The sequence below is a fragment of the Plasmodium fragile genome (genome assembly GCF_000956335.1).
Source record: "Plasmodium fragile strain nilgiri unplaced genomic scaffold supercont1.82, whole genome shotgun sequence".
Lineage (NCBI taxonomy): Eukaryota > Apicomplexa > Aconoidasida > Haemosporida > Plasmodiidae > Plasmodium > Plasmodium fragile.
The window spans coordinates 40,843-55,172 of NW_012192662.1; the positions used below are offsets into that span (position 1 = coordinate 40,843).

Sequence of the window (14,330 nt, forward strand, 5' to 3'; positions counted from 1 at the left end):
GTTTTTTAAGTTAAAAAAAAAAAAAAAAAAAAAGTGATAGGGTGGACGCACAAATGTATACTAGAAAAGGAACACGTAGAGACGAACATATTCTGTGGGTCACTCTCTGCGTAGTTAAGCCCTGTCCTATATCAGGATGCGCTCACAAAGGTCAATGCTCTGTGCGGCTTGCACCCCTCCATTATAATGACATTGTGTATTCTTCAACGCGCAGTCATGGTGCGCCACACTGAAGAGAGGCACCTGTGTGTATGTCCATGCATATTATGCGTGTGCGCTTGCCGATACACGAGATTCTTATATTATTATTTATCTAGTGGATTAACAGATTTATAGCTTTCTCCTGAACGCTCGTCGGGGACCATCTTTTACATGGGGACACACAAGTACGTGCATACATATTAAAGTACGTCTTGTGTAAGCGAGTGGACGCTTCTTCTTCCCGCATAAATTGGCTCCCCTCTTCGCATGTCATAGGGACAAAAGCCCCCCCACCCAGATACAAATAATGATAAAAGCGCATCCTCAAATGAAACCACGTCCTCGGTATGACTTCCCAAGTGCACGGCGTATGCAGGAGGGGGCTGCTGGTCACGCAACTGTGCGATGACTACGCATGCCAATCACTCCCATTAATTATTATATAGCCGCCTGCTCCCCGCTCTGCTTGAATTTTTTTTTTTTTTTTTTTTCGCGCCGCCAGCTAAATTCTTCCCTCTGGCTTTATTAATAAACTTGTCAATGTTCATTTTTTGTTTCCTTTCGGCTCTTTCAATTCTTGCATACAACTTTCGTTTCTTTTTACTGAGGGCGATTTTACGTCTCTGTATATGTTCCGTCGTTTGAGCTGCCTGCAACTCCTTAACTCTCTGCGCATTATTCTTGAGGGTTTCATCCCTCACTGGAACGTAATTGTCCTCATCTTCCAACTCCATTTGATTATTTAAACATGCATTTCTAAGTAGTTGCAATTTTTCCTTACTTAATTCATCGTCTGATATGAGCAAATCCTCGTCTTTATTTGCCTGACCATGTTCATATTTTTTTGCTGTTTCCTCTGCGTCAGTGTCCTGGGCATTTTTCTCTGCCTCTTCATTCAACAACTTGTTAATTGCGTATTCCTCCTTTTTCACAAAGTTTTTAAAGTTGTCATCCTCAATGAAAGGAGAGAGGTGCACAGGTAAATTTGTTACATCCACAGAGTAATCACTACATGGGAGAATTTTTTTTCTGTTCAGGCAATCGAATATGTATTGAGGTTGTACATACATCCTATCAAATTTTTGCTGCTCCATTTGTTTGCCTTCACCATAGGGTTCTAAAATTTCGTGAGTGATATTGTTGTCGCCTAGCTGATAAGGGGAGTACGGGGAATTCCATCCTATGGAACCTCCACAAGAAAGGATAATAAGAGAAAGTATATCGAGAGGCATGTCCGTGTGGATATAATATATTTGATTTTTGAATAACTCCTTCAGGGTGTCATTTTCTTCATCTATGTTGTGTTTTATTTCTTCTATTTCTTCTTCGCGCTGGTTTGGGTGGTGACCGTCCTGTGTAGACTGCACCACAGGGTGGGCGCCATCCAGTGTGAGTACATTTTTCTCCCCCACCTGACCGTGCGAACTCCCGAACTTCTCCTTACAGAGCGAAATCAAATACTCGTCGTATGACAGGTGCCTGAGTTGTTCATTTTTCAGCAGTTCGCTCTGTTCAGGAGGGTACGTCATATTGTGCATTTTGTAAAGTTTGAAGAGGACAAATTTGAGCAGACAAATGTAGTACTCGATAAAGGTGGTGATCATGGAGAAGTCAATGGTCTTGTCTAAGTAAGGCGTAAATGTATGGGGTATAAGCCATGTAACTTTCTTCTGCAAAATTTCTGCCTGTAGGTAATAGCCCTTTACACTTATGAACCCTTTTTTAATTCTGTTCGTTTTGTAAATGAAGTGATGAAAGTGATTTTTTATCACTTCGCAGTTTGTAACAAAGCGGTTTAAAACTCCGATATTCTCGTTGGAAGGAAGTAACGAATAAGCAACTACTGCACTTAGTGCATCGTCTAGCTCTTCTATTGCGTAGGAGAATACAGGGAAGCGTTCCTTAATTATATGATCCAGTGCATACTTTGGGAAATTTTTTATCAGGGTTTTACATTTTTCCTGATCCTCCAATGCCACTTTATATTTTTTATACTTTTTCAAACATGTTGCGATTTTTCGAAAGTCTTGTATAATTTTTTCATGGGCCAATTTGTTCAAGTCATTTTTGGAGTAGTATACCTTTTGCCTGTAGAATTTTCTTCTTAATTTTACTGGTATTTCCTTAAAGTCTTTGGGGTAGATGCCCTTGAAGATGCACAACTTTTGAAATTCCTTGTCGTTCAGGTATAACTTCTTCAATATACTTTTCTTGGTGAAGTACTTGCCCTCCTTCTTCTTCTTCGTCTTCTTGCGCAGCTTGTGGATATGCATTTTGGCAGCTGCAAGGGTTGGCGATATGTATGCGGCGAATAACGAACCTTGCCTTAGATAGGCTGGTACATTTACCCCTATTTTACTCACTCACAAACGGTTGTCGCGCTGCAGAGGATGCTTCCCAAATGGGAGGAAAACAAAAGTGAACAAGTACAGAATGACACGATGCGGGTGGAAAAAAATAAATAAATAAACAAACCGCTAGCAACGTTCCATCAACTGCGCGGGAATTTTTTAAAACATACTCAGTGGTACATATTTGTATATTTCTGAAAAGGCATGTGTCCCTAAGCGCAGATCAACCAATTTTTTTATTTTTTTTTTTTTATTTTTTTTTTCCGCCTCTTTGTACAAGTACGGTATGCACTGCTCATGGATTTGGGGCTGTCACAATTTTTTGCGGTTCCGCACTCCACCGCTCCTCATTCCATGCATAACGTGTTGACAAATGTTTCGGTTGAATAAAATACCTGTAGCGAGGAAACGGTTGAGTCGACAGTGCGGCGCTACTCACGCAAGCGCGGCATATATTATTATATTTTTGAGCGCACGAACTTGATGCCATTTTACACCAGCAGTTGGAATGGCTAGCCCAAGCGGCGACGCTAATCCCATTGCAACAATTTTTTTTTTTTTTTGTAATCTTAACCACCCTACCGCGATGTGAAGTTATATGAGTTATTTTCATTTTCCCTTTCTCGTGTTAACATGATGTAGCTTTTAGAGGATAATAACAATCGCGTGTCAAAATAGGGACCATATTTCCCCTTTATTTTGGCGGTTTCATATTTGCCCCAGTATATGGACGCAAATAATTGGACCTGTTTTCATATGCCCGTAGAACACTCCTATATATTCTCACTTTGTTGTGGTATGAGTACAAAATGACGGGGGACCGACAGATGAAAGGCTCCCATATGGGGGGGTTTATTCCCCCCTCGTCCATCCCCTTAATCAGTGAATAATCACTGGGGTCAATTTTCTCAACATGAAAAAATTAGGAACATGACCGCATGCGAATGCGCACATTTGGTTTTTCCCTACCCGCTCTGCTTTAAGGTTTAATGGTAATTTGTGCCCCCTCAAAACAAAGGTTTTCTTTGTATTCGAGAACCTAAAGGAGTCCCCTTATCTTCGTATAGAGGTTCCCGTTCTTGTAACCTCCCTCTGCATCGTTCGTAAAGACAAAGTGGAGGAACTGTGGCGATGCAGCACTTTACCACCCACTTGCCAGCGCGTGCCTACATGCAACGGTAAGGAGACTACCAGGTGGATCATTTTTCCGTGTGGGGGATGAAGCCCTAATTGGGAACAACAAGAAATGGGGCTGCCTTGAGTGCGCTGCTGTCCACGCAGGGGCATATCACGACGCAAATAATGGACAGCAAAAAGAGGGGATCTGCGAAATGCCATTTTTGTACACAATTGATGTCAGGCACCTGGGTGATATATATATTTTTATTTTTCCATAAGACTGGGGTTCATTTGAAAGCGGCCCTCTCCGTGGCTTTTATCCGTTTTGCTTGGAAGGGTCGGTAAATTTTTTAGCGTGGAACAGTGGGAGAATTCGCTGCTGAGCAATTATGCGGTTGCTCCTTACAGTACGCGCTTCTTTTTTTTTTTTTTTTTTTTCCGCGAATGGGGGAGAGACAAATGTCGTTCGTATGGACGATTCCTTCATGATGAAAAATGAAGAATGTGCAAAGAGAACAAAAAGGAAAAAAATACAATAATGAGAAAGTTATGAGTAGTGAAACGAACTATAATCCTTTTTTGAGTAGCGAAAATAAAAAATGGATTGACGAAGCTTCTTCGTTCGAATCGAACACAGTGTGTAGTAATATAGGTGTAGGTTCCTCCGTTGACAAATGTAAGGAGCTCACCGGGGAGGGTGAAGCAATTGGAGAGGTGTTACACATCCCAATGGGAGAAGCAAAAGGAGGAACGAGAGAACTACTGCGTGAGGAGGATGGACCCATTGTGGGGAGTCAACCAGTTATTGGTCTCACAAAGGGAGGCCAGACAGGCGATGAGCCCAATGGCGACAATGGCTACGAAGGGACGGGCTACGTGAATGTGACTTTCTCAGGGGGAGAAACAACAGGTGAGGATAATACACGTTCGAAAGGCCCCCTGGAGGGGTGTAAAACGGACGATGTTTTGTCAGCGAAGGGGGGGAAGCATGTGGGCAAAAAGGGAAGGGAGAACAAGTGGTCAAGTAAAAAGAGAGTAGAAAGGCAGACAAACGCCACAACTACCATGCTTGAACAACCGGGAAGTGAAAAGCTGGAACACCTGAAAGACATCCTACACGAACAGCTAAAAAAAAAAAAACATATATTAGAGGAAAAGCTAAGGGTGAGGCAACATGAAAGGAATAAATTAGAGGAAGATGTAAAAAACGCAGGAGTAGAACTTTTTCGAGTAAACAAAGAAAACGATTTTTTAAATAAAAAGGAACATGAGTTAAGTGAGGCAATAAGGAACATGAAAAATGAGAGAGAGAAGCAGTTGAGAAAGCAAACAGAATTGAAAAATAATTACAACAGGCAAATGGCAAATTTGAAGAAAGAGCTGAATTACCAATCTGATGTCTTCAACAAGTTTAATAATAGCCTCCTCGAACTGAATAACTTGAGGAGGTACTTCAATTTGGTGAATGCCAACTCGCGCATTAGTGAAAATGTGTTGGGCACGAGGAAGAAGAAGCGGCAGGGGAAGGTAGGCAGTGGAGAGGGGGCGCCTGAAGGGGAAGAGCCTGCTGTAGAGAAACCCACAAAGGACAAGTCCCTTCCCCTGGTGAGACAGTCATCAATACAGAAGAAGGAAAATATACTGAACAAAATGAACCACGACTTGAACGAAATACAAAACGACATTGACATAAAGAAGGACATGGAAAGAAATGAGCAAACGGAATGTGCTAATTTGGAGCGACTAATAAGTGAAGAGAAGGAAGAGTATGAACAGTTAAAGAAGGGGAGAAATGACATGCTCAAGGATCTAAACGACTCTATACAAAAAATGAAACAGAGGGATGAAGCTATTGAAGAAATGAACACCAAGCTGATGGAGCTAAAGACAACCATATATGACATGGAGATACAGAAGGATATTTTGACGAAGGAGCTTACAAGGGAAAAGGAGAAAAAGGAAAAGCTTCAGTCTGAACTTGGGGCGCTGAAAAACGAGACGGAACGAACTATACAGGGGAAGAAGGAGATGCAGACGGAAGTGAATACCCTTGTGAAGCACATTGAAGAGGTCAAAGTGGGGATACAAAATGAGCGAGACAAGTGTGTACAAATAAATGAAGAAATAGGAAAACTGAAAAAGGAAATACGAAACAGGGAACACAAAATAAAGATTGTAAAAAATGACATTAACAAAAATATTGACAAAATAATTAACATGTACACAGAAGAAATTAAAGTGAGTCATTTTTCTTCAAAAATTAAAAGTGATCTGGCGAATGTGAAGGAAAGCATAATGCGAAAGGAAAACGAAATTGAGAATTACAAAAATGGTATCATTCGAATTAAGATACAGCAAATACTTGAAAGTACAAAAATAGAAAATGTACAAGAAAAGGTAAAAAAATTAAATGAAGAATTTGAGGAGAAGCATGAAATGTTAACTAACTATGATCATGTCATAAAGAAAAATCATTACTTGATTGAAAACAAGCAGCTCGAGGTAGACAGACTGAACGAGGAATTTGATAAGAAAAACAGAAGAAACTGCGATGACCATGGAATGCCTCTTACATTAAACATAAAAATACAAAAGTTGAACAAACAAATAAGGGACGTGCTTAAGCAGAGTAGACATTTGGAAAAGGACTGGTTTTTGAAACAGTCGGAAATGATAAAAATACAAAATGAAAACCAAAAAATGAATGAAGAGATGCTTAGGGGGAAAGATTTACGACTCATTTTGAATCAGAAGAAATGCGAATTACAGGAAAATTTCAAAAATGCACAAAATGTACTTAAAAAAATTAATAAAAATATTATGTACATACGCTTACAGCTGGAAAAATTTGCTTCCAAAAATTCAGACACCTTGGGAGAAATCGACAAAATGGAAGACGATATGCTCAGATGGAGTGAAAAAAAAAATATAAAAAATGAGGAATATAAAAGGAAAAAGGAAAACTTAAAAAATGATATCAACTCTTTAAAAAATGAAAAGGAAAAATACCAACAAGATCTCCTACACTATGAAAATAAAATTCTCCTGCTGGAGAATAAAATTGAACAAAAAAAAAAACTACAAGGGGTTATTAAGGAATACACGGAAAACAAAGACATACTCTTATTGAAGAAAAACATACAGGCCAAAAATGATCTCATTGAAAATGCAAAAAAGCAACAAAATATTCTCCTCGCGAATATCAAACAGGCACTAAACAAGCGAAACGAACTCGACAATAAAAAGGAAGCTTTCCAAAAAAATGTTGAAAACGGAGTTAATGTCTCCTTTAAAATACAACACGAAATTTCTTTTGCTAAAAAAAACGTCAAGGAGTTTAAAGGGAAAAAGGTATCCCTCGCCAAGTACTTAACCGAACTGATCCATTCGTATGACCAACTCACCAAGCAAGCACAACAGGAGAAGACACACCTCCTACATCTAAACAGACAGTGTAATATCTACGAAGGTATACTGAAGATTCAAAATTGTGAAAAGAAGCAACGGTTTCAGGAATTGCTAAAATTTCAAAACGCAGTAAAAAATGGTGGCTATCTTAACAACTCGAAGAAGCCATATGAAACTGTACGGAAGAGCTGTGCCTCGTACAGGAGGAGGCTTGTTGCCATTGAGAATAAGCTGCGGGACTTGGACACCACGGATGAGGAGTACGCCAAGTTGATTGGGGTGCTGCTCGAGTGGCTCGCCAACTGACAGGGAGTATCGCAGTGGAGGGCTTTTTATTTATAACACACCCGGTTGAAGCGCCCCCTTTTGGTTACCCCCCTCGTTGCACCGCGCCAGTTGGAAGACGCGCAGGATTGGCTCTTTTTTCCTTTCCCCAACTGTAGCGTGACTAACCTTTGCAGTTTATTCCCTCCCGTATTGACATCCACCTACCAGACATATGTATTCCTTTCCTGGCGTTTTATTTTAGGCGGCCGCTTCATCACCATGTGTATGCCTCTGCTTAACCAATCCATCCTATGCCTTTATACGTTTTAGAAGTGGGAGTTTTTTTCAAGCTTTCCATACACTTTGCACTGAACCGTAGAAAGGTGTTAGGATGTTTGCGAAAATTTTACATTGTTTCCCCAAAATTCTGTGCTCCGTTTTTAGAATAACCTCCCCACCGCCATAAAACTTTATGCACGTTTCATTTATTTCATTTTTTTTTTTTTTTTTTTTTTTTGTAGCAATTTTACTTAACGAATTGTTTCGCACATTTCTCGTTTTATTTTTTTTTTTTTTTTTTTTTTTTATGTGACACTCGGGCAACACTTCTTTATGATCTTCTCTCCTTCTCGAAGAAGAGCACATTGTAGTAAAAACGTAAAATTTTTTAATTTAAAAAAAAAAAAAACAGAAAGTGTAAGCAGAGTGGAAATAGATAGGTGTGGCGCTGAACGTGACGGTAAAATATATAACAGCTTCTTAAAAAGGGGCGCAATACCTTAAAGGCTAGCACGCTGGTTAAGGAACCACAGAGGAAAAAAAAAAAAAAAACTACACCTTCTGGCTAACGGTGTATACACCGTTGTGTTACTGCCCCAGTGACCGCTCGTCCTTTTTTGGCCACGCCACGTCGAATAAGTTAATTCACCTCACCCACTCGGAGTCCACAAAATAGTAAAATGCGAGAAAAATGAATTTCTACGAAGCATTAGGGAACGCTGCCATAAATGAGGAAAATAAAGAGGATTTTAAAAAGCTAATTCTGAAGAGCGAAAGTTTTATCGATGATGTGCTGCACGAGCAACTTAAGGAACGACAAAAAAAGAGGGACGAGATTCTGCAGGACATTTTTGACATGTAAGTTAGCCAAGGAAAAAGCGCCTTAACGCTTGCGGCGGAAAGATATCTGTCCATTCGCGCATAAGCCCAATTTACACCTTTGCATGTATTTGTATTAAAAATGAGTACTATTTCGACTTAGGGGGATGCATCCCACGATATGGAAATGCATAGAATGGCCACTTGTGTGTTTTAGCCTGATTGGGCCGACCCCCCAGCACACTTCACTAACACCGGAGAAACGTCACCCCTGCAGGCAAATCCTCGTTGAAAATCTTAAACTTTTCATTAACATGAAGGACCAAAAGCAAATCGAGACGCTTACCATGCTGGGATGCGACAGTTACGTTTACGCCGACATGTAATGAACGGAAAAGGGTGAAAAGGGGGCGAGGAAACGACCCAGAGGGAGCACACGTTCGTTGTTACTCGACAAGCATATATGTGGCGAAGGATCCCTCATGCGTGTGTGATCACACGCGAGTGCTCTACCTATCTCTACCATCACACATGCTGCATGAACATTTCCCCCATGGGCAGATTAGACAAGAACAAAATTTTTATCCAAATAGGATATGAGTTTTATTTGGAGATGTCCCTGGAGGACGCTATCGTATTCTTGAAAAAGAAGATAAATCTTTACGAGGAGTGAGCGCAGAGAGAGACTGCACGAGTGTAGGCGTCTGGGTCTACATCCGGATTATGCATGAACTATTTTATGTGCCCTAGGGGAGGTGCTTTCTTAATAGTTTTCCCTTTTTTTTTCGGAGCCATTTCGATATCCCCCCCTAAAAATGTTGTGCCGTTTCCACCCCTTTGCAGTAAAGTGGCCTACTGGAACAAGCAGATATCGCGGGTCAAGGCTCACATACAAATAGTAATTACGTTGAGAATTTCGTTCCTCACTGAGCGTTTTTATGAATGGTACACTTGTAGTTTAACTTCACGTGTTTATAATGATGACATGATTTTATTTCTTTTTTCCCTCCTACTGCAGCTGATGAGAGCTATTTCAAATTTGACTTGACTTGCCTCGGGGACCTCTTAAAGGGTGCTTCAGCCGGTGGACGGCTTGACAGATTCAGCGACTTCGCGATTTAGCCAATTCAATGTATTCGTTGAAGTACACCCCCTTTTGTGCGCTTCCTTCGATGGAGAAGAAAACATTTTCCACTTTGTGCAAGCGTGTGTGTGTGTGTATCTGTACACATACCTCTGCTGATACTTATGTAGTGACGCACATTTAACCCCTTAAGCCTTGCACTGCGCAAATTTCGTGTGTCTCCCCGCACACGTCACAATTCACGCAACACATGAACGTGTATGCTCAGCATGAGTGTAGGTTGTCGGAAAAAACGCCCAAAATAAACCGATAGTAGAGGTCATTTTACATTCCAGTCGAGCGTTCGTTTACCCCTCCGTTTGCATACCCATTCTACGTTCAATAAAGTGAAGCGATAAAAAAAAAAAATTTTTTACACGCCGTTTTCCTGGTTGTTCCACTTTTTTGCCTGAACAGTGCGAGCCATGGAACATTTCAATTCGCTTCTTTTTTTTTTTTTTTTTTGTTAAAAAGGAAATCACACATTTGGTGGAAAACGCATGTGTGTTTGAGAATAAAGCTACAGTTTGAGAAAAAAATTCTGAACAAGTCAGGTATATTTTGCATAAATGTGCAAAATGGTTGACAAAAAAAAAAAAAAAAAAAAAAAGTGAGAAATAGCTGTGCCCTTTTGTGTATGCCCTCTGATTGCGTTATATTTTTGCTTCATTTTGCTTTGTTTTATTTACACCTTTTCTTTTATTATTATTTTCAACAGTGGAGTGTTACGCTACTGCCAACATTTTAATCGCACATTTTTTTTAATTTTATTTACAACGTTAAAGTGTGTTTTTTTTTTTTTTTTTTTTTTTCCTTTTTGTCAACCATTTTTAACTGTATCGGTTCATAATGAGTTGACAATTAACCTTTGCTTGTATCATCATTTTGAACGTGACGAAAGAGAGTACGCAGTTGGTGATTGGTAAATAGAATAAAACGAGCTAGAAGTTTTTCCTTTAACGAGGGGGAAGAAACTCCATGGGCCATTGTATGACATGAAGTCTCGACTTGTTCAATTTGTGTAACCTGTTACGCAGTTCTCTGAGGGAACTGTGAGAATTATTTTAACGGACGCACGGGAGCACTGCGCGAGTTCCATCGTATACCATTCATTTTTCCTTCATACAACGCTGTTAAATTTTGTGCAGTTTTGCATATATTTTTTCAAATTTGCCGAATTTTAATAATTTTCGTTTAACACTTCTTAACCCTCGCGCGCTTCCTTCCCCCTGCGGACAACTTTTCTTTTCCCCCCAATAATGTCTAACAATGAAAGCGGCCATCGCGACGCAAGATGAGGTCCACGAAATTTCGAATAACAATGTTGTGGAAGAAATAGAAGAGGAGCACCTGTACACAGGGCCCCTAAAGATTGAACAGCTACTGGCGAAGGGGTTCGTAAAAAGGGATTTGGAGTTACTCAAAGAAGGAGGACTACAGACAGTGGAGTGTGTAGCGTATGCTTCTATGCGCACATTATGTGCAATAAAAGGAATTAGTGAACAAAAGGCGGAGAAGTTAAAAAAAGCGTGTAAAGAATTGTGTAACTCTGGCTTTTGTAATGCCGTTGATTATCATGATGCTAGGCAAAATTTAATCAAATTCACAACAGGGTCGAAGCAGTTAGATTCTTTACTAAAGGGTGGCATAGAAACGGGAGGAATAACTGAATTATTTGGAGAATTTCGTACAGGTAAAAGTCAGCTATGTCACACGTTAGCTATAACGTGCCAGTTACCAATCGAGCAATCAGGAGGAGAAGGCAAATGTCTATGGATAGACACAGAAGGAACTTTCCGTCCGGAACGTATTGTAGCTATAGCCAAGAGATACGGATTGCACCCAACCGATTGTTTAAATAATATAGCCTATGCAAAGGCGTACAATTGTGACCACCAGACAGAATTATTAATAGATGCAAGTGCAATGATGGCTGATGCCAGGTTTGCTTTGTTAATTGTCGACTCGGCCACTGCCTTGTATCGATCGGAATACATAGGTAGAGGTGAGCTAGCTAATAGGCAATCTCACCTGTGCAGGTTTTTAAGAGGCTTACAAAGAATTGCAGACATTTATGGCGTTGCTGTTATCATAACCAACCAGGTGGTGGCGAAGGTCGATGCGATGAACATGTTCGGAGGGAATGAAAAAATCCCCGTAGGGGGGAACATCATAGCGCATGCTAGCCAAACAAGACTCTACTTGCGGAAGAGTAGAGGCGAAAGCAGAATTTGCAAAATCTACGATTCGCCGGTGCTTCCGGAGGCCGAGGCCGTGTTCGCCATCACGGAGGGGGGTATAGCTGACTACGAGGAGAAGTGAGACGGACATCCGCGGCGCACGCGCAATGTGTAGAGGTGCCAACAATTCAGGAGGCTATATTGAGGCGTGCATGTGCAGGCTTCCCCCCGCACGAGTTGTTGCAAAGTCACATTTTTTTTCCATCGACGTTGTGCATGTACGTGGTGTGTTTCATGACTATAATCCACATTTGAGATGAGCGTGACAGTTTCATACGTCGGATTGTGAAAATCCTTCCCCTGTTGCTTTTTAAAGACCACGTTATTATTGTTTTACTGTTGTTTTACTAGCATGTTATTAGTGTTTCCTTTTTTACACTGTGGAAAGAAGTGGCCCACAAATGCAGAGAAACAAATCAAAGCGTCCTTTTTGTTGTTCATGCTCTTCACAATTGAGAAGAAGGGGGTACGAGCATGTCACACAAAAAAAGGCACAAAGCAAGCGCAATACAGCAACTTTGTGTTTTTTTTTTTTCTTTTTCCCCCTACTAATTAATTTTTTTTGCTAACAAAAGATAAGACAACTTTTTTTTTTTTTTTTTTTTTTTTTTTCGTTGTAATTACACCATGATGATTTAGTAATTCGTCACGTTTTGCAAATTGGGTCACATGAGATCGCACACAGGTAGTTCTTTTCGACTTGCTACTTCTGGGAATTTCTGGCGAGCTAACTATGCTTAACGCTGTTTGTGCGAGGGAGGAGGAAGCGGGGAGATATATGTCTCCCTTGGATTGTACGCCTGTACGTACAGAGCTGCATCCGCACAACCTGCGTTAAGCCAAGTTATTTATTATTTTTTTTTTTTTCAAAACCTACATGTCAGCACACTTCTGACTTTGCTATGTCAACAGAGAGGTCTCCACATGAAGGTTACAAATTGGGGGTCGGCATAAGTTGGTTGGAACATTTGGAAGAAATAGGTAATCGGAGGTGGCATCCTTTTATGTGCATTATTTTGCGAAGCAAAATGTATAGTGTGTATGGTGGGGAAGTTTCACGTGGGGAGTTTTGCTCATATAAATTTTGCGCGCAGATCTTTTTGTGCATGTGAAGAAGTGAAGATGTGAATGTGCTTTTTGTGCACTTGTCAAATGGAGAAATTTTGTCCCCTTTTTTTTGCAACATACATTTGGCGTGGACATGGCGATAATGGGTCCCCCTCCAAAAAAAAATGGGCACAGATAATACGTACATGTTGGTTATACAAATGGGTGTAACATCTTTCCACTCGATCCGCGTCGTCATTATGTTAAGATGCGGCACAGGCGATTGATTTACATTGTCGTTCGGCGGCCCCTGCTACCATTATGGCTGGGGTGCTGCCACGCATATAATTCCTGACCTGATCATCGCATTTGCCCCGTATTTTCCTATATGGGGGATAAAACCAGAGGGGTGAAAAGGGGACATGCATGCAACCACAACCTATGGGTGTATTTTTTTTATCCGCACCTGAATATGCCGCATCGCTGGTATATAAGAATTTCAAAAGGGGTTAACAAAAATTTTATGACTTTGGTGTGGTTACGTTCGGGAATTAATAAAACGGGGTTAATTTTTTTAGTGCGCATCACACATATATGCATTTCCTTTTGCGTTAGCGTACTGGTGAGAAGCCTGCCGATGCGACGTGCATTTGGTTAAAGTGCACACCCTGACTCGACCGTAGCGCCTACAGATGTTAGCAGTGTAATGCAGAGAGAGAGTATCTACCAAAAATGACAACCCTAGCGTTGCTCGTAAACAAACCCTGGGGGGCTAAACGGCTTTACTCACCGCATTTGTCCCATGACACATTTTTTTTTATACGGCTCTGATGCTCTACAAAATGGGGGAAGCACTGCTCCGCGTCGATGGTGTACATTACAGGTTGCTTGAACGTATGCATGTAACCGTTGTTGTAGCAAGCTGTAGGGGGTAAATGCAACCGGAACTGTGAGCACACTCGCACCGGGAAATTTAAGCCAAATTGACTTTTGAGTATCCCGCTCAGTTGAGGCGGCTTCCTTTGTGCATACAATGAAGCGGAAAAGGGCTCACAGCGACAATACGCGCTTTGATGTAGGGACGACGAGTGTATGCGTGTAAATATAAAGGCGCATGCCTTTTCAAGCGCGTATGCGCGCCGTACATTGAGGGGTATACGTTATGGAATGCATTTTTGTGCGGCTTTTTACATGTCGCTGGGACTGTAAATCAATAAGGTAAAATGAAAATAAAAGCGCTGTGTGTTCCTGGGGAATTGGCAGCACGTAAAATTATACGTATGCAAACAGCGACGCATACAAAATATAATTATACGTACATTAATCTGTACACAATTTTGTACATGCGCGACGCCCACATGGTTTGGGTTTAAGAAGTTTATATATACATCCCACGTAAAACCAACAGGTACCACCAAAAAATATAGCACAACGGGTAAAAGGAAAAGCCGGCCAAGTCAAACCCTTTTTTTTTTT

The 14,330-nt window shown here is 40.8% G+C and overlaps 4 protein-coding genes across 4 annotated transcripts; 3 read left to right on the forward strand and 1 right to left on the reverse strand.

Moving 5' to 3' along the window:
* Window positions 1-632: 632 nt before the first annotated feature.
* On the reverse strand, window positions 633-2,474 carry AK88_04918 (uncharacterized protein; the record flags this gene model as incomplete). Its single annotated transcript, XM_012482522.1, has 1 exon — window positions 633-2,474. The coding sequence occupies one exon, from the start codon at window positions 2,472-2,474 to the stop codon at window positions 633-635; it is 1,842 nt and encodes a 613-aa protein (XP_012337945.1).
* Window positions 2,475-4,166: 1,692 nt separating this feature from the next.
* AK88_04919 (uncharacterized protein) lies at window positions 4,167-7,385 on the forward strand (the record flags this gene model as incomplete). Its single annotated transcript, XM_012482523.1, has 1 exon — window positions 4,167-7,385. One exon carries the CDS (start codon window positions 4,167-4,169, stop codon window positions 7,383-7,385), a length of 3,219 nt encoding a protein of 1,072 aa, XP_012337946.1.
* A 931-nt stretch (window positions 7,386-8,316) lies between these two features.
* On the forward strand, window positions 8,317-9,492 carry AK88_04920 (prefoldin, alpha subunit; the record flags this gene model as incomplete). The annotated part of the gene is made up of 4 exons (XM_012482524.1): window positions 8,317-8,483; window positions 8,722-8,826; window positions 9,006-9,113; window positions 9,288-9,492. The coding sequence occupies 4 exons, from the start codon at window positions 8,317-8,319 to the stop codon at window positions 9,490-9,492; spliced, it is 585 nt and encodes a 194-aa protein (XP_012337947.1).
* Window positions 9,493-10,836: 1,344 nt separating this feature from the next.
* AK88_04921 (DNA repair protein RAD51) lies at window positions 10,837-11,889 on the forward strand (the record flags this gene model as incomplete). The annotated part of the gene is made up of 1 exon (XM_012482525.1): window positions 10,837-11,889. The coding sequence occupies one exon, from the start codon at window positions 10,837-10,839 to the stop codon at window positions 11,887-11,889; it is 1,053 nt and encodes a 350-aa protein (XP_012337948.1).
* Window positions 11,890-14,330: the final 2,441 nt, after the last annotated feature.